The 20,619-nt window shown below is 46.0% G+C and overlaps 1 protein-coding gene across 1 annotated transcript in view; it reads left to right on the top strand.

Moving 5' to 3' along the window:
- fxn (frataxin) overlaps window positions 1-20,067 on the top strand; it is a 34,324-nt gene extending 14,257 nt beyond the window's left edge. Inside the window, exons 2-5 of the mRNA XM_070887223.1 lie at window positions 6,135-6,223; window positions 13,046-13,166; window positions 14,910-15,007; window positions 18,975-20,067. Coding sequence (XP_070743324.1) covers window positions 6,135-6,223; window positions 13,046-13,166; window positions 14,910-15,007; window positions 18,975-19,122 — 456 coding nt within the window. The 3' untranslated portion in view covers window positions 19,123-20,067. The remainder of the gene's footprint in view (window positions 1-6,134; window positions 6,224-13,045; window positions 13,167-14,909; window positions 15,008-18,974) is intronic.
- Window positions 20,068-20,619: the final 552 nt, after the last annotated feature.

Below are 20,619 nucleotides of genomic sequence, written 5' to 3' on the forward strand. Positions count from 1 at the left end.
GGATCGTTCTCATGAAGGCCATAGCCAGATCCCACGTCTGGTGGCCTGGTATTGACGAGGACTTGGAGCTCTGCGTCCGAAGGTGCACCATTTGTGCCCAACTCAGCAATGCCCCCAGGGAGGCTCCACTGAGCCCCTGGCCTACCAAACCGTGGTCGCGGGTGCACGTAGACTATGCGGGCCCATTCATGGGCAAAATGTTCCTTGTAGTTGTAGATGCATTTTGAAAGTGGATCGAATGCACCATTTTAAACTCGAGCACAACTTTCACCACTGTGGAGAGCCTCGCAACCATGTTTGCAACGCACGGAATCCCTGACATATTGGTCAGTGACAATGGTCCGTGCTTCACCAGCGCAGAATTCCAAGACTTTATAATTGACCACAGCATAAATCACGTCAAGACGGCACCGTTCAAGCCGGCCTCCAACGGCCAGGTAGAGAGAGCAGTGCAAATCATTAAACAAGGCATGCTTAAAATCCAAGGCCCCACGCTGCAGGGTCGCCTGTCACAACTGCTGCTGGCATACAGATCTCGTCCGCACTCATTGACTGGGATCCCCCCCGCGGAACTGTTGATGAAAAGGACTTTAAAAACAAGGCTCTCATTAATCCTCCCAGACATGCACGAAATCGTTGAGGCAAAGCGCCGTAAGCTGACTGAGTACCATGACAGAAATTCGAGGGGGAGATGGAATGAGATAGGGGACAAAGTGTTTGTACTAAACTATGGCAGGGGTCCCAAATGGCTTGCAGGGACAGTAACGGGCAAGGAAGGAAACAGGCTACTAGTAGTACAAATGGACAATGGCCGGAGGCATGTAGACCAAGTCAAAAGCAGATTTACCAACAACACTGCGGAACCAGAGGCAGACTACAATGTGGAACTCGCACCACACCTGACAGAGGGAACAACCTGAGGAAAGGGCAATCCCAACAGACAGCCCAGGCGAGTCAACAACAATCACACCAATCAAAACAGACAGCCCAGGCGAGATACCAGCAACCACACCCAAAGAAAAACAGACACCAAGGCAAACAATTGAACCACAACTCAGACGCTCCACGCGAGAGCGTAGACCACCTGAGAGACTGAGGGTGATGTCATGTATCTTACATTATTATATATAACTGTATCCTAACATGCTATACATGACTGTAATAAGATATGACCTGTAACCACCAGCATACCTTACCACCAGGGGTGCACTTGCAAGAGACAGGTATATAAGGACAGGTCTCAAGCAAGTGCAGCATTCCAGAGCTGTGAAATAAAGGTGCAGGTCCAGAGTGATCTTGACTTCACTACATGCCTCGTGTGAATCTGTACTGAGGGGACAGGACTTTACAGTGGAGGGGTCTATTACGAGGGGGCATAGGTTTAAGGTGGTTGGTGGAAGGTTTAGAGGGGATTTGAGGGGGAGCTTCTTTACGCAGAGGGTTGTGAGGATCTGGAACTCGCTGCCTGGAAGAGTGGTGGATGCAGAAACCCTCAGCACTTTTAAGAGATGGTTGGATGGGCACTTAAAGTGCAGTAAACTGCAGGGTTACGGACCTAGCGCTAGTAATTGGGATTAGACTGGATGACCTTTTGTTGGACGGTGCAGATATAATATAAGTACTGCAGGGAATCGAATACAGCCAGGGTGATCTCCTGGACTAGTTTCGATTGCCTGGATGGGTCAGAGAGGAATTTTCCCAGATTTTTTCTCCCCAAATTGGCCTGGGTTTTTATCGAGTTTTTGCCTTTCCCAGGAGGTCACATGGCTCCGGTTGGGGTGGAGTGTAGAATGTTTCAGTAAAAGGGATGTCGCAGTTATGTGGGGCGGACTGGTTGGGCTGGGTGCTCTTTGCCTTTCTGTCATTGTTCATAGGTTTATATGTAACCTTTAGGGCTGCTGACCAAGGGCCGTGCGGCTCTTTGTCGGCCGGCCTGGTCACGATGGGCCGAAATGGCCTCCTTCTACGCTGTAAATTTCTATGTTTCTATAATATAATGCTGTGTCTATATTAGGATGATGCTGCTGACAACAGCCCCAACTTCAATGGCAGCTGTGTAGTGGTACAAGCCATGGCAGTCAGAATTCTGGACATGGGCACTCTTGCCCTACCTGTCCTGGGTACGGCCTGTGGGGTCTCTGGCTGACTGCCTCTCTTTGGCATTATTCTCCGTGCTGGGTGGCCTTAGAGCGGAGCACGTGGTGTCTGCCAGTACGCTTGAGGTCTTCCACGACCGGTGGGCACCTAATAGAGATTGCCTTATAGACACTGATAACATTATGATTTAGTTGGGTGATTTTCCCTTTGCTTTTGTTGCGACTTTCATTGCCTTCAGCTGCCTAGGCCCTAACCTGTGGAATTCCCTTCCTAAGCCTCTCCATCTCGCTCTCCTCCTTTATGACGCTCCTCAAAACCTACCTCTTTGACCAAGCATTTGGCTACCTGTCCTAATGTTTCCTTATGTGGCTCGGTGTCAAATTTTGTTAGTGCTCCTGTGAAGCGCCTCGGGATGGTTTACTATGTTAAAAGTGCTATATAAATACAAGTTGTTGTTGTGATTGTGGAAACTTACATTATTTTCAGAGTTGCTATTGAGACCCTTTTTATAATTGTCATAACGTGCAGCCATTTGGTGACATCTCATAATCATCATAGGCGGTCCCTCGAACGAGGATGACTTACTTCCACAAGAGTTCACAGATGTTTCAATGAAGGACCCAATGTTCCAGTCCTGAATTCCAGTTGAGGGGGTGGAAGATGTCTGTGCGTGAATTTTTTTAACATGTGGTGACCGTTACACATCAGCCAGCACACGGGCTCGACAGAGCTAGGTCTTTATCCAGTGGCAAGGATTAACCAGGATGACTGGAGACCGGCTCTGCTGCACGGACCTAGGGCACACACACATCGCAGTGTGGGCAGGTCCATTGCTGCCCCTGGGCCCTCGGCTCTTCTGGGCCCCGTACCCTCATTCGCCGCCCCGATATTCCAGGGCCCAGCGCTCCAGCTGTATTCATAGCCCCGACCTGCGGTGGTGTTCTCACATAGGTCGACATGGGGTTAGCTTCCACAGCTAGGCTAACGACACTCAGACTTAATTGCTCTAATGCTCTACTGGCCAACCTACCATTCTCCATATTCCACAAACTTCAATTCCTCTAAAACTCTGCTACTAGGTCCCGCTCGCCTACATAAGCCCCTCCAGTTCTCAGCCTCCTATTTTAAGAGCCTCCTTAAAATCCATCTCCTTGACCAAGCATTTGGTCCCATTCCTAATATCTCCTTCTCTGGCTAGGCGATCATTATTGTCTGATTACGCCTAAGGAGGTTTGTATTCTATGTCAAAGGAGCTATATAAACACAAATTGTCGTTTAGCTTGAGTTCGCTTCATTGATCTTTTGATTGCCTCCTTAAGATTTAGCGATGCTCAAAATAAAAACTGATTTTGTACTGATTTTCTATGAATTTACCCTGGTTGTTTGTGCTCTGATTTCTGCCCTGACTCTGATGCTAAATGTAAAAACACACGGAAAAAAAGCTCCAGTTTTTAAATCGGCAGTGAAAATCTGACTTAAAGGTCTTCTTGGACAAACCATGATATTCCACCAGAGGGTGCCACACAGACTAAACTCATCAGAGATCAAGATGTTATCGTCATTATCAGAATGATACAGCACAGAAGGAGACCATTTGGCCCATTGTGCTTTGAAAGAGCTGTCCAATTAGTCCCACTTCTCCTGCTCTTTCCCCATAGCACTGCAAATTTTTCCCCTTCAAGTATTTATCCAATTCCCTTTTGAACGTTACTATTGAATCTGCTTCCACCACCCTTTCAGGCAGCGCATTCCAGATTACAGCAACTCACTGTTTTTCCTCATATCACCTTTGGTTCTTTTGCCAATTCCCTTAAGTCTGTGTCCTCTGGTTACCCACCCTCCTGCCACTGGAAATAGTTTCTCCTTATTTACTCTATATTCCACCAGATGGAGCTTCACACAGACCAGGTTAATATAATCCACCAGAGGCAGTTGCACAACAGCCACACACTATATCTCCTCTTTCAATGTTTCTTTTTTTTGTTTATACATATATGTGTGTGTGTGTATAACGCTGCAATCAAAACAAGTACAACACTGTATAAAGCTACTCCCATTGCATATCAATAGCATATCCCAAAAGATATTTTTAACTATCAAGTGCTCTTCTTGCACAAGAGTGAGCATGACACATTTTGCATCTGTACTTCATGGGTATTTTTACCTGTAGAGACATGTGAACACATCAATGAAAGTATGAAAGACTGAAATGTTTCACATTGTTTTCAGATTGCTCTCACTGCTGTGCATAGAATCAAGAAATTTGATCTGTCGCAATATTTATAACTTCAGTACAATAGGACCTACACAAGTAAAACTGCACCTGGATCCCTTCAGTAGACCAGAAATTTGATAACACTATGGGCCCAAGTTTCCACATGATTTGCGCCTGATTTTTAGGAGCAACTGGTGGAGAACGGACTATCTTAGAAATCGCAATTCTCCACATTTTTTTTTCTGCAGTTCTAGTCAGGTAGAACAGTTCTACTTTGGAACAGAACTTTTTCTTCAAAAGGGGACGTGTCCGGCCACTGACGCCTGATTTCAAAGTTTCCACAGTGAAAACGTACTCCAAACTAAGTTAGAATGGAGCAAGTGAAGATTTTTGTAGAACTGAAAAAACCTGTTCTACACATTAAAAAATCAGGCGCAGGTTACAAATTAGGCGTCCAGAACGAGGTGGGGGGGGAAGGGAAGTCATTAAATTCTACAATAAATCCTTATTTATACTTCTACAAATATTATACAAATAAATCCAACCTGAATAAACATTTATAAGCAAAGAAAAGATTAAATAAACCATCTTCCTACCTGTGTGAAAGTGCTTCAGGCACAGTGAATGCTGCAGTCAGCCTGAGGTGCCCGTTCTTCCAGCGGGGGGGGGCGCCCATTCTTCCCGCGGGGGGGGGGGGGGCGGAGGAGGCGCCCCTTCTTCCCGCGGGGGGGGGGGGGAGGAGGCGCCCGTTCTTCCCGCGGGGGCGGGGGGGGGAGGAGGTGCCCATTCTTCCCGCGGGGGGGGGGGGGAGGCGCCCGTTCTTCCCGCGGGGGCGGGGGGGGGAGGAGGTGCCCATTCTTCCCGCAGGGGGGGGGGAGGCGCCCGTTCTTCCCGCGGGGGGGGGGAGGAGGCACCTGTTCTTCCCGCGGGGCGGGGGGGGGGAGGAGGCGCCCGTTCTTCCCACGGGGGGGGGGGGGGGGAGGAGGCGCCCGTTCTTTCCCGCGTGTGGGGGGGGGGGAGGCGCCCGTTCTTTCCCGTGGGGGGGGGGAGAGGAGGTGCCCGTTCTTTCCCGTGGAGGGGGAGGAGGCGCCCGTTCTTCCCGCTGGGGGGGGGGGGAGGGGAGAGGAGGCGCCCGTTCTCCCCCCCCCCGCGAGAAAGGAGGCGCCCGTTCTTCCTGTGGTGGGGAAGGGGGGAGGAGACAGTGAGAAGGCTGCAAGTGCTGATGTGCTGATGGCAATGTGCTTTTATTAAAAAATGTTCAAAAATTAAACAGCTACAAAGAACTACAAAAATGGCCGAGTGCCAATTTTTTTTCACACTGAGCATGCGCGAATGCTCCACCGCACACGTGCAGCGTTGCCGGCAGGAAAAAAACTAATTAAAATAGTACCCACCCCCTCCCACTTACAAAATCGCCGCAAGTGTAGGCTCCGCGCCAGGCAGACAAGGAGCTGCAGGGCTCTCCAGAATCGCGATTTTTTTTTTTAAGACGCGAAAAACGAGCGCCCAGCTCGGAGGGGCGCCCGTTTTTTAACGTGTGGAAACTTGGGCCCTATAGTTCTACTATTAATTATTATAATTTATGGAGTTTAGAGGATTTCACATGAATCTTCTTTGTGTTGAATATTATAAAGGCCAATTAGTACTGAAGGGAGGGACTCCCTCTTGATGATCACTTTTGCAAAACATCAGCATGAAATCCCATTTTATACTTGCACAGACCTTTTTGCTAAAATTATCGATTGGAAGAATTTCACTTCAACGATGTTAAACAATCTTTATTCACCCAGTCACTTTTTGTTTATGTTTCTATCTTTTGTAGAATTTGCAGCATTTACATTCAGAAAGATGCTTGAAGTTCCAAAGAAAGGGAATCCATTTCTCGACTTTGAGAAGAATGGAAAATGCAAGGTATCCTGAAGTGACAAAAGACTGTGCATGCCTGTCTGCTTGTGCATGTGTGCTATGTGTGCAGTGGAGCCTGGTCTCCAGTCATCTTGGATCCCCTTGCCACTGGACCAAGACCTGGCTCCGTCAAGCCTTTGTGGTGGTTGGTGTGCAACGGCCACCCCACGTTAAATAAATTCACGCACAGGCATCTTCCACCGTTTAAAATGAGTTCATCAGTCACCTGAGTACTCATTTTTAGTGGTGGAAGCAAGTCATCCTCGATGCCGAGGGACTGCCTATGATGGTGATGATGTGTGCGTGGTGTATGTGTGTGTGTGTGGATAAAGCTGAATGTGCTGTTGTTTACTTATCCTATTTGCAATGCAACCCAAATTCTTTTGTGTGTCTAAATAATGAAACGCAGACAATAGGTAAAAGGAGAGCAATAGTACAGTCTCAGTAAATTTAGTGATCTGCAATCCATTGACATATTTCTGATATATCTATCTGTTTTAGGTTAGATTGGTTTGAGAGAGTGATATGTTACTATAGTTAACTTGCACATCAAGGAAGTTAATCGTTTTAGTCTCTCCCATCTCGTCCATGAGGCTCACCTCTTGCTCCCTTGACCCTATTCCCACTAAACGGCTGCGCACCCGACTTTTTATCATGGCCCCCCATGCTAACTGACAATTGTAAATGGTTCCCTCTCCTCAGGGACTGCCCACCTCCCAATAAAAATTGCTGTCATTATCTGCTCCTCTCCTTGCAAACTACCACCCCTTTTCCAATTTCTCATTCTTCTTTAAAGACCTTGTACATGTTGTCGTCTCTCAAATCCATGCTCATCTTTCCTGCATCTCCCTGTTTGAATCTCTCCAGTCAAGTTTCCACTGCTACCACAGCACCAAAATAGCTGGAGTCAAAGTCACACATGAGATCCTCAATGATTGTGACCATGGTGCATTATCCTTCCTCGTCCCCCTCGACAGCTCTACACAGTGTCAGCTGTGGCTCAATTGGTAGCACACTCACCTCTGAGCCAGAAGGTTGTGGGTTGAAGTCCCACTCCATGGACTTGAGCACAAAAATCTAGGCTAATACTCCCAGTGCAGTGCTGAGGGAGTGCTGCACTGTCGGAGGTGTCGTTTTTCGGATGAGACATTAAACCAAGGCTCTCAAGTGGACATAAAAGATCCCATGGCATTATTTCGAAGAAGAGCAGAGGAGTTAACCCCAGTATCCTGGCCAATATTTATCCTCAATCAGCATAACAAAAAACCAGATTATCTGGTTATTATCACATTGCTACTTGTAGGAGCTTGCTTGTGCGCAAATTGGCTGCCACATTTCCTACATTACAACAGTGACTACACTCCAAAGTACTTAATTGGCTGGAAAGCGTTTTGAGACATCCAGTTGTCATGAAAGGCGCTATATAAATCCAAGTCTTTCTTTCTTTGACATGTCGACCAGACCACCCTCCTCCAACACCTCGCCTCCATTGTCCAGCTGAGTGGAACTACCATTGCTTCAGATGTCAGAAATTGCTTTATAGCTAATTTACTTTTGAACTTATGTTGCAATGCAGGAAACACGACAGCCAATTTATGCACAGCAAGCTTCCACAATGCAGTGTGATAATAACCATATAATCCATCTTTTTTTTGGTGATGTTGGTTGAGGGATATATATTGGCCAGGACAACAGGAAGAACTCTTCTGCTCTTCTTCAAAATAGTGCCATGAAATCTTTATAAAGTCCACCTGAGGGGGCAGACAGGATCTCGGTTAATGTCTCACTAGACTGGTTCCTGGGATGAGGGGCTTGCCCTATGAGGAGAGATTGAGTAGACTAAACCTATATTTCCTAGAGTTTAGAAGAATGAGAGGTGATCTAGTTGAAACATATAGGCCCAGAAATTCCGACCTCCCCAGGTCTGTACGGAGTGTGTACGGACCCTGGAAGGCATCGCAAAAGCCAGTTTTCAGCGCACAATGCGCATGCGCTGAAAACCGGCTCTTCCGATCTGTTAAGCTCGGGAGTGAGGACATTCGCATGGGCAAGATTGCGGTATCATGCCCAGCAAATGTCCTCAAAACTCTTGTGCCTGATAAGCGCATAGCCTACTTTTATGGGCGTAAGAGTTTTAAAACACACTTAAAACATAAAAACACATTTTATTTTTAAAATCCCTGCCCACTACGTTAAATTTATTTAAAACCATAATTTAAAAACTCGGGGGGAAAAAAACTTCCTCTCGGATATTTATTAACTTTAATTTCAATTAATTTTAATTATGTAAGGTGTGTTTTTTATTTTTTATTTGGTGTTATTGTGTTTGTTTTTTTTTTCTCAATTAATAGCAATGAGAACTCGTAGATACGGAGTTCCCATTGCAATTAATTGAGAATACTTTACCTGATTGGTTGAGCAGTCACACGTGACTACACCTTCTGCGTGGGAACCTGGAGGACGGCAGCACGCTTCGCAGTGCGGGAAGAGAAGGCCTCCCCAATGGAATTCCACGCTCCTCCGGGACCACCAGGTACTTTTGGAAAAATTCTCCGGTCGGAGGCATTCGTCCAAAAGAAGCCTCCGACCAGAATTTCAGGACAATTAAATTCTTGAGGGGCTTAAAATCATATTGCCCGAGTTTGGTCGACTTACCGCCGGCTGCCGCCGAGTTTTCTCGGCAGTCTCGATGTTTTCTGGGCGCTCTCCCCCTGAGCGAGTTTGGCCAGGTCCTCACACTGGCGGGGAGAGAAGACCGCTGGGGAGCGTCCACTGGCGTGCACCGCTGACAAAAGTCCTCCCGCCCGCTGAGTTCCCAGTTTGGTCCGGGCGGTCCTCCGCTCCAGCAGCAGAAGAGACCACTGCATGGAGGCAGGTCTTACCTGAACAGTAAGTATGGAGACCTGCAAAAAAAGGTTAGTGCACTTGTTTTCTTCATTTCTTTTTCAGGAATTTTGGTCGATCGGGTCCTCTGAAGAATATCTAGAAGTTTTTTTAATGTTTGAAATGTTTTTATTTTTGCCATTCCCCCCTCCCTAGGCCCGACGAGGATCGCATTTGCTACCCAGAATCAGCGTGCAAGGCCCATTTTTTCTGCCTGGTGGTTTTTCCCACATTTTTTCACCAACCTCCGCCCAAAGTACCGTCAGGATCTTAGCGGTCCTTTTGACGGTACTTGGGCGGAACTTGGGTTTCACCAAACTCGGCCCATAGAAACTTGCAGCACAGAAGGAGGCCGTTTCGGCCCATCGTGTCTGTGCCGGCCAACAAGAGGCTATCCAGCTTAATCCCACTTTCCAGTTCTCGGTCCGTAATCCTGCAGGTTATAGCACTTCAAGTGCACATCCAAGTACTTTTTAAATGTGGTGAGGGTTTCTGCCTCTACCAGCCTTTCAGGCAGTGAATTCCAGACCCCCACAATCCTCTGGGTGAAGAAATTTCCCCTCAAATCCCCTCTAAACCTTCCACCAATTACTTTAAATTTATGCCCCTGGTTGTTGACCCCCTGCTAAGGGAAATAGGCCCTTTCTATCCACTATATCTGGACCCCTCATAATTTTATACACCTCAATGAGCTCTCCCCTCAGCCTCCTCTGTTCCAAGGAAAACAAACCCAGCCTATCCAATCTGTCCTCACAGCTAAGATTCTCCACTACCGGCAACATCCTCGTAAATCTCCTCTGTACCCTCTCCAGTGCAATCACATCCTTTCTGTAATGCATGACCAGAACTGCATGCAGTACTCTATAAAACACTAGTTAGGCCACATCTAGAGTTGACAGGGTTAATGCTGAGAAGATGCTTCCCCTGGCTGGGGAATCTAGAACACGGGATCACAGTCTCAAAATAAGGGGTCAGCCATTTAGGACTTGAGATGAGAAATTTCTTCACTCAAAGGGTTGTGAATCTCTGGGGTAGAGAGCTGTGGATGCGCAGTCGTTGAGTATATTCAAGACAGAGGGCAATAAATCTTTTCAAACTAAAGGATATGGGGATAGTGCGGGAAGGTGGAGTTGAGGTAGAAGATCAGCCATGATCTTGTTGAATGGCGGAACAGGCATGATCTTGTTGAATGGCCTACTCCTGCTCCTATTTCTTATGTTATGTCTCCTCCGAAGGACAGCACCTTCGACAGTGCAGCACTCCCTCAGTACTAGATTTTGTGCTCAAGTCCCTGGAGTGGGACTTGAACTCACAACCTTGTGACTCAGGGATGAGAGTGCTATCCACTCATCATCATAGGCAGTCCCTCGAAATCGAGGAAGACTTGCTTCCACTCTAAAAGTGAGTTTTCAGGTGACTGAACAGTCCAATGCGGGAATTACAGTCTCTGTCACAGGTGGGACAGACAGTCGTTGGAGGAAAGAGTGGGTGGGGAGTCTGGTTTGCCACACGCTCCTTCTGCTGCATGCACTTGTTTTCTGCATGCTCTCGGCGACGAGACCAGAGGTGCTCAGCGCCCTCCCGGATGCTCTTCCTCCACTTAGGATGGTCTTTGGCCAGGGACTCCCAGGTGTCGGTGGGGATGTTGCACTTAATCAAGGAGGCTTTGAGGGTGTTCTTGAAATGTTTCCTCTGCCCACCTGGGGCTCATTTGCCTTGTAGGAGTTCCGAGTAGAGCGCTTGCTTTGGGAGTCTTTTGTCGGGAATGCGAACAATGTAGCCCGCCCAACGGAGCTGGTCGAGTGTGGGCAGTGCTTCGATGCTGGGGATGTTGGCCTGATCGAGAACACTGACGTTGGTGCATCTGTCCTCCCAGGGGATTTGCAGGATCCTGCAGAGACATAGTTGATGGTATTTCTCCAGTGATTTGAGGTGTCTACTGTATATGATCCACGTCTCTGAGCCATACAAGAGGGCGGGAATCACTACAGTCCTGTGGACCATAAGCTTAGTGCCAGATTTGAGGGCCTGATCTCCGAACACTCTCTTCCGAAGGCTGCGCTGGCGCACTGGAGGCAGTGTTGAACCTCATCGTCAATGTCCGCCCTTGCTGATAACATGCTCCCGAGGTATGGAAAGTGGTCCACATTATCCAGGATCGTGCTGTGGATCTTGATGACTGGAGGGCAGTGCTGTGTGGCAGGGTTAGATTGGTGGAGGACCTTTATCTTATGGATGATTAGTGTACGGCCCATGCTTTCATACGCCTTGGTGAAGATGACTTGGAGTTCAGCCTCTGAATGCGTGCAGATGCAGGCATCGTCCGCGTACTATCGTTCGACGACAGAGGATGGGACGGTCTTGGATCTGGCCTGGAGGCGACGAAGATTGAACAGGCTCCCACTGGTTCTATACTTTAGTTCCACTCCAGCAGGGAGCTTGTTGAGTGTGAGGTGGAGCATTGCAGCGAGGAAGATCGAGAAGAGGGTTGCCGCGATGACGCAGCCCTGCTTGACCGTGGTGTGGATCTGTTGGTCAGGATCACGACTTGCATGTCGTCGTGGAGCAGACGGAGGATAGCGACTAACTTTTGGGGGCAGCCAAAATGGAGGAGGTCGCTCCATAGTCCCTCGCGGTTAACAATGTCAAAGGCCTTTGTAAGGTCAAAGAAGGCCATGTACAAGGGTTGTTGCTGTTCCTTGCATTTCTTTTGCAGTTGTCGCGCTGTAAAGATCATGTCTGTTGTACCCCGTAGTGGACGGAATCCGCACTTGACTCCGGGAGGAGCTCCTCAGCCACAGGGAGAAGACGGTTGAGGAGGATTCTAGCAATGACTTTCCCAGTGGCTGACAACAGGGAGATTCCTCTGTAGTTGCCGCAGTCGGACTTATCCCCTTTTTTAAAGATACCCACTGAGCCACAGCTGACACCTTTATAGTTGAGGAAAGTTAGTGGTGGACAGCAGTCTCTAGTCATGGTGACCCAGAGCAGAAATTCATGGCATCACACAAAGGAAGTTTTCTACAAAGGAAAGTGCCTGCTTCCAATATACCAACAGTTCTGAAGCACAAAATACGTAACCAGTAGAGATGTGAGATACATTTGTAAGTGTCAGGTATCTTCCTGTATAACATTTGGAATCTTTAAAGTAAGTGCACGTTGCAAAATAAAGATGTCTTAAGTCCATACAGACTCTGGGTCTGAGCCACTTACAACAACAACAACTTGTATTTATATAGTACCTTTAACATAGTAAACCTTCCCAAGGCATTTCACAGGAGCATCATCAAACAACATTTGACATCGAGCAATATAAGGAGATATTAGGACAGATGACAAAAACCTTTGTCAAAGTGATTGGTTTTAAGGAACACCTTAAAAGAGGAAAGAAAGGTAGAGAGGTTTAGGGAAGGAAATCCAGAGCTTGGGGCCTAGACAGCTGAAGGTACAGTCGCCAATGGAGGAGCAACGAAAATCAGGGATGCGCAAGAGGCCAGAATTGGAGGAGCGCAGAGATTTTGGAGGGTTGTAGGGCTAGAGGAGGTTACAGAGATAGGGAGGGGCGAGGCCATGTAGGAATTTAGTGCTGATAACGATCTGAGCCACCTGCTGCAGACACCGATCTGAGTTCTGCATGTTCCTCCTAATTTGTTTGTCGATCTTTAGTGTGTTTCATTGGTTTGCAGAAAGTGACCCCTCCCCCTTGAAACCGACCTCATGCACCCAATCGAGTAACAAAATTGATGTCAGATCATGAAGGTGATCTATTTCGTCTTTGGGGTGATATGGTGGTATTAACAAGCCTGAAGAAGAGAAAGGAGAGGGAATCATTCATTTTTGGTACAACTTAATGTATTCCCTTTACTAGAAAGACTGTTTATTTAGGTGTTTAGAAAATGTTGCCACAGGCTGGTGAGCTTAAACTATTATTTTTCCTCTTCGCAGTTTACTGGATGATGCCACCTATGAAAAACTTGCAGAGGAAACACTGGATCTTTTATCTGACTTCTTTGAAGATCTCGCAGATAAGCCTTTTGTTCCAAAAGACTATGATGTAACATTTGCGGTAAATGTATTTGGCTGTATTTCATTGTCTTACTTCAATCCTCTTTTGAGGCATGTGAAATCCTTCTATTTCCACTCTCTTTTTTTTTTCCCTTTGGCCATTTAAGTGGGGCAGCCTGCTGTCAATTTTCTATTAATACAGCCAGATGCGAGGAAGCACATGGCAACTGTTATGTATGCAAACCTCACCAATGTGTAAGACTTGCCACCAGGGGGCACACCTGTGGGAGACCTAAGGGTCTCCTGTGCACCCTGGGCAAGCAGGTATAAAAGGTAATCCACCATGCTGCTTCCTCACTTTGGAATTACATTAAAGAGACCACGGTCACAATGGTTTGAGCTTACAACACAGTCTTGTGGAGTTATTCTGAACATAATAGCAACAGCTTGTAGGAAGGTGCCAAGTGGAGCCCAGATGTCTGCCCATTGCACCAGAAGTCTGGAACTGAGCGGATTGAAAGATATTCCAACATGCTTCACTTCCATGGTACCCAGTCAATACTTTATTTAATACATTGGCTGCTCAACACTTATAATCGTACTGAAAGAGGAACAGCATTACAAATTAACACAATATGCCTTATTACTAAATTTAGCTACAGAATCATCTTAGATTTATATAGCACCTTTAATGTAAAACATCTCCAGGCGTTTCACAGGAACGTTATCAAACAAAATTTGACAATGAGGCACTTACAGAGATATTGCGACAGGTGACCAATTGTTTGGTCGAAGAGGTAGGTTTTAAGGACCGTCAGAAAGGAAGAGAGAGAGAGGTGGAAAGATTTAGAGAGGAAATTTCAAAGTTTAGGGCCTCAGCAGCTGATGGTACAGCCGCCATTGGTGGGGTGATTAAAATCAGGGATGCTCAATCATACAATTCAGACCAGTCAACAGAATATATAGAACAAGTCATGTGGAACTATTCTTTTCCTGATTATTGTATGAAATATTCAATTTAATGTCAAGTACTTGCAGCTAAATGTAGGAAATTATAGCAAAGGAACTTAGTTTATTTCCATAATATAATTATATAATTTTACTTAAACAATTGGTTCACTCCAGTCAAACGTGCACCATTTTAGCATGCACTGTGCCTATATTAATATTGATATTTGCATGTGAAACTAGAGTTTTGAGAGATGCACAACTGACTTTCTTTGCATCCCAAAGCACAGGAATTTGCTTTCAGCTTGGAGCTTGAGGTGGCTGGCCTGGCTGTATTGCAAATCTCTGCCCAGTACTGATGGAAGCTGAGGGTTTTGCACCGGCCAGCTCACCTGTCAGGAATTCTTGTGTACCTTGTACTCTGATTATATTACAGCTCTGTTTTTGAGATGCTGATGCAATAGCCCATGTGTGATAAGCCTCAGAGGCACCAAGATCTATCTCAGAGTGGGTTTCTACAGCCTTCTAACTGTAGGCCAACATACCCACTATTATAAAATTGGTCACTGAAGTTAATCAAAATTATTTAAATTGACGATCTGGGAATCCTGTATGCTTTTGCTATTTAACTCTAAATAATACATCAGCGTGTATAAATAAAAATGAGGAAAGAATGTTTGACTGTAAAATTGTGGCTGATTTAAGTCTGCAAGCTCTGGACTAATTATTCCCTGTTCTCAAACCCCACTTCTCCTGAAGCCTACACTTGGCCTTGGCTCCCTATAAAGCCACAGGAGATCGACTAGTATTTGTAAAATGTTCTTCTGATAGCTATATTTTTACTTATTTTTTGCAGAGCGGTGTGTTGACAATAAACATGGGAGAAAGGTTGGGGACGTATGTGATTAATAAACAGACTCCAAACCGACAGATCTGGTTATCATCACCCATCAGGTATACAATGAAAACAGAACAAAGCTTCATATTGAACTTGTGCACTGGCGATTCACACTTAAAAAATAATTGTATGGCGGATAAGCAGATTGATGGGCTTTAAATTTCCTTCCCTTGTGCTACACTCCACATGGCAGCCTCTGCGTTCATAGCCAGCCCCTTTCACGCTGTCTCTCTCAAGTAGCAGTAAATACTTGAAAATAATTTTCCTATTCAAATTGGCCGCAAAGTTCATGGGTTATCTTGTTTTGGACGTCATTTGGCAAAAATAAACTCATAATTACTATTCGAGCCTGATTATCTCCACCGTGCACATGCTCAGACTGCTGGAAATTTTGCGCAAAAAAAACAAAACTGTTTTGAAAATGTTCTTGCCTTTACTTGGCTCTGCTGGTCATGTTACACAGTGCCTCCCTTCACCTCACGTGAGACAGGTGGCCCCGAGCACCAGCCGTCAGCTGCAACAGGTGGGCAGAGGCAGCTTGTCAGATGTGGCACTGCCTCACCAAGAATATCTTGTGTGTGCATGCCCAGGAGTCCCTGTTGGCTGGAGCCTCTGGGTGAGCGGGACGGAACCGAGCACTGAGATCATGCTCCACACACTGGTGAAATTCAACAAGAAGTGCAGGCGGGCTTGGTGTTATCGTGTGGGGGGGGAGGGGGGAGACCGTGAGATGAGAGGGTGGGATGGAGGTTCACGCATGCATGTCAGGATGAACGAGTTCAAGGTAAAAGCACTAGCTTTGCCAGAGTGATTCTCTGCTTCCTGTCCCATCTGTTTACAGACACGATGGATCAAATAGCCTCCTTCTGCATCGTAATTTTTCTATGATTCTATGGCTGCCCCCTCTTGCTCCTTGACCTTGCTGTCTTCTTACAATGATAGCTGTTGGACAAGAAAGTAAAACTCTCTGCGCACGCGTGAAGGACTCGTTGCCGTGGTAATACACTGGCTTGATTGGCCATCTATAAACTGCCTCACCTGTCCACAAGATCACCAGATGCCACCCTGTGGGCCTGAGCCATCGACTGCCTATCTCCTGGGTTCCGATTTGTTGCTATTTTACTTTAAGTCAATCATAGAAACATAGAAACATAGAAAATAGGTGCAGGAGCAGGCCATTCAGCCCTTCTAGCCTGCACCGCCATTCAACGAGTTCATGGCTGAACATGAAACTTCAGTACCCACTTCCTGCTTTCACGCCATACCCCTTGATCCCCCGAGTAGTAAGGACTTCATCTAACTCCCTTTTGAATATATTTAGTGAATTGGCCTCAACTACTTCCTGTGGTAGAGAATTCCACAGGTTCACCACTCTCTGGGTGAAGAAGTTTCTCCTTATCTCGGTCCTAAATGGCTTACCCCTTATCCTTAGACTGTGACCCCTGGTTCTGGACTTCCCCAACATTGGGAACATTCTTCCTGCATCCAACCTGTCCAAACCCGTCAGAATTTTAAACGTTTCTATGAGGTCCCCTCTCACTCTTCTGAACTCCAGTGAATACAAGCCCAGTTGATTCAGTCTTTCTTGATAGGTCAGTCCCACCATCCCGGGAATCAGTCTGGTGAATCTTCGCTGCACTCCCTCAACAGCAAGTATGTCCTTCCTCAAGTTAGGAGACCAAAACTGTACACAATACTCCAGGTGTGGCCTCACCAAGGCCCTGTACAACTGTAGCAACACCTCCCTGCCCCTGTACTCAAATCCCCTCGCTATGAAGGCCAACATGCCATTTGCTTTCTTAACCGCCTGCTGTACCTGCATGCCAACCTTCAATGACTGATGTACCATGACACCCAGGTCTCGTTGCACCTTCCCTTTTCCTAATCTGTCACCATTCAGATAATAGTCTGTCTCTCTGTTTTTACCACCAAAATGGATAACCTCACATTTATCCACATTATACTTCATCTGCCACGCATTTGCCCACTCACCTAACCTATCCAAGTCACTCTGTAGCCTCATAGCATCCTCCTCGCAGCTCACACTGCCACCCAACTTAGTGTCATCCGCAAATTTGGAGATACTACATTTAATCCCTTCGTCTAAATCATTAATGTATAATGTAAACAGCTGGGGCCCCAGCACAGAACCCTGCGGTACCCCACTAGTCACTGCCTGCCATTCCGAAAAGTACCCATTTACTCCTACTCTTTGCTTCCTGTCTGACAACCAGTTCTCAATCCACGTCAGCACACTACCCCCAATCCCATGTGCTTTAACTTTGCACATTAATCTCCTGTGTGGGACCTTGTCGAAAGCCTTCTGAAAGTCCAAATATACCACATCAACTGGTACTCCTTTGTCCACTTTATTGGAAACATCCTCAAAAAATTCCAGAAGATTTGTCAAGCATGATCTCCCTTTCACAAATCCATGCTGACTTGGACCTATCATGTCACCATTTTCCAAATGCGCTGCTATGACATCCTTAATAATTGATTCCATCATTTTACCCACTACTGAGGTCAGGCTGACCGGTCTATAATTCCCTGCTTTCTCTCTCCCTCCTTTTTTAAAAAGTGGGGTTACATTGGCTACCCTCCACTCGATAGGAACTGATCCAGAGTCAATGGAATGTTGGAAAATGACTGTCAATGCATCCGCTATTTCCAAGGCCACCTCCTTAAGTACTCTGGGATGCAGTCCATCAGGCCCTGGGGATTTATCGGCCTTCAATCCCATCAATTTCCCCAACACAATTTCCCGACTAATAAAGATTTCCCTCAGTTCCTCCTCCTTAATAGACCCTCTGACCACTTTTATATCCGGAAGGTTGTTTGTGTCCTCAATCAGCAAAGTGTAACAGTATGACACGACAAGTGTGATTTCTCGACAGAAAGTGTATCCATTATATAGCACTGGTAGCTTTATATTGTAGCTGGAACAGTGTAGACAAGTGTATGTTTTTAAATCTGTTCTTTATTTATCTTTAAATCTGCCTGTCATTTTGCACTGTCGCTATGGAAAAGAAGCAGGCAATTTCCCTCACAATGTTGGGAAGCATGCAACCCAATCAGGCTCACACATTGCATCTTCCTGAGCTGTTTGGTTCATTTTTTTAAAGTTTGTTTTTAATATTTTCATCAATTTAGTTACAGTCCGTCAGGAGCAATGGGCAAAATAAGAACTTGGTATAAAAGTGCAACAGCAGCGACAACACAAAAAGGAGGAGAAAAAATGTTTCCACTGGTCAGGGTCCATTCCTGAAGTTTTTATACAGCAGCAGTTGGCAGCAATTTTTACATCAGATCCAATAAGAACATTTTGCATCTTTCTCCATAATCATAATGGCCTGGATTTTAACACCCCTCTCCCCCAGTCGCCCAGCGGGAATGGTGTGCGGGAGGAGTTAAAATTAGAAAATTCTATCTCCCAGCTCCAACCTGCCGCATTGATGGCGACTCATGGCATCAATGAGGCAGTCGGGGGCCTAAACGTTCAAAAGTCGTGGCTTGATGACATAATTAATGCTGCAGCGTGATCTGAACCACACGCCAGGGCAAGTCCCACACTATCTTCAGCCCGGCAACAGAACCACAGCGGGAGAAGCCCACCGGCCAGAAGGGGCCACGATAAGTTTGAGAAATCTGCCTCTGTTTGAATTCCTTGTGGGTCAGGAGAAGCTGGAATGTGTTTCCCCCCCCACCCCCACCCCCTCCCCACCTCAGGCCCCCACCAGGAGTCCTTAGACCTCCCCAACTCGCCCCAAACTCCCCCGATCGCTCTGGGCCCCTCCGATTGTCTCCAGACCTGACTGACCGTCCCTACAAGTCTCTGGCTGCGGCCTCCTGCTGCAAAATTCGCGCTCCCGCCTGCCTGCCAGGTAGTGAATCTGTCCAGGCGTTGGGCGAGAGTCCGGGAACTTTTATTTGATGAGACCCTGCCGTTAAGATGTAATGTTGTAAGGATTAAAAAATATGGCTGTGTTCTCATTAGATCACTTTCTGTACATTTTTTCCCAGTGGGCCTAAACGATACGATTGGACTGAGAAGAAATGGATCTATTCTCATGATGGAGTGTGTTTACATGAACTGCTCACAAAAGAGTTCTCTACAATGTTCAAGACCAAAGTGGATGTACTTTCAGTAGCAGATGTCAGTGATGTGTGACCTGGCAGAAAATCTAAGAACTGTTTCCGAAGAGATGTTTTATAGAAGATAAACTCTGTTGGAGCTATTATCTAGGGATCCCTTGTTCTTGTGACAGGTTGACAGTGCTGACATGCTGTAAAGATTACAATCAATCTATATTATTCCAAAGTAAATTGCCCTGTTGTAGCTGTCCTTTTCAGTGGAATCTCGCTTATTGCCAAAGGGCTTGAGATTCTCTGTACAATTAATGTGTGCAAGGATGTATTTTATTTTTGCACATTGGGGTTAAAATGATTTCTTTTTGTGCTTATATTAATTGTGACTTGTATTGAGTGCCTCCAGCATAATTTGCCAGCTTTTTTGGTAAGTTTAGTGTAAGCATAAATATGTAATCTATCGAGCAACAATGCTGGGTATTTGGCTGACTTGCTTCCTGTCAATTCTGACATTTTGCAGTGTTACAGGCATAGAATTCAAATTTCAATTCCAATTGGTATTTAACCTGGAAAATCCTTGTTTTTTTTTAAATCAGCATTCGATTATGTGTTATGATTTATGGAAAAAGGACCAGATGGCAGCCATCTTTAAAAAGAGTGGTATGCCTTGTTAAAAGTTAAGTTGCTTACTTGTAATTATACCATCCAAAACCAGCTAAGTAAATAACTTTAAAAAATAGTTTCATGTGTAGTATGGCTCCTGCTACCTTTACCAGGGTAAATTCCCCAATCCCAAGCTTCTGGTGGGGAGCCACACGCGATGGGGGAGTGGGACAGAGAATGGACGCCACAACATTGCAGATCTACCTCCAGCTCCCTTTAGTGCGCCTCCCTACTGGAAGCACAAGATCAGTCAATTTACCCAAACACCAAAACCACATATACTACACAGGAACAACTGTACCTTTTTTTTTAGTGCCTTGTATTCATTGTTCACAGTTATTAATTAAATTAGATTTCCATTCTGCACACTGGATTTATCAGGAAAGAATGTCAAGCTTGTTTCCACAACAGCTGAACTTTCCCTCTTCATCCTTGGTTCATGAATCACTCTGGTAAATATTTTCAAAGTTAGCCACTATTTGAAAGGTAGGACAATGCTTTTCACTCACTAAAAACAACTGTAACCGAAGGAAATTTGTCCTATCAGCAACAAAATACAATTCAGATACAGGAGTTAGTTGGATGGGTAGACAACACATGCAATAAGCCAAAATTATTAGAGATGGGACAGTAGGAATAAACCCATTAGTATTGCTTGCCAAAACTGAAAACTAACTGGTCCTTAGTTGGTGTGTAAAATGTTCACGCCCCATCTCAGCCCTCTCCACGATTTGCCATCTGTGAATGGCTTCTATAGCAGTGAGTTCACAGAAAGGCAAGTCTAGTTTGCTCTGTTTGTAACCCTCTTGAGATGGATTGGACTGTCTACCAATGTTCCTTTTACTGTGTGGGCAGTTTTTCCTACTATTAAGCCTGCAAGCAGCCTGTGTGGGAGCTCCAGCCAGCTGCACAGCCG

The sequence above is a fragment of the Pristiophorus japonicus genome, chromosome 1 (genome assembly GCF_044704955.1).
Source record: "Pristiophorus japonicus isolate sPriJap1 chromosome 1, sPriJap1.hap1, whole genome shotgun sequence".
Taxonomy (NCBI): domain Eukaryota; kingdom Metazoa; phylum Chordata; class Chondrichthyes; family Pristiophoridae; genus Pristiophorus; species Pristiophorus japonicus.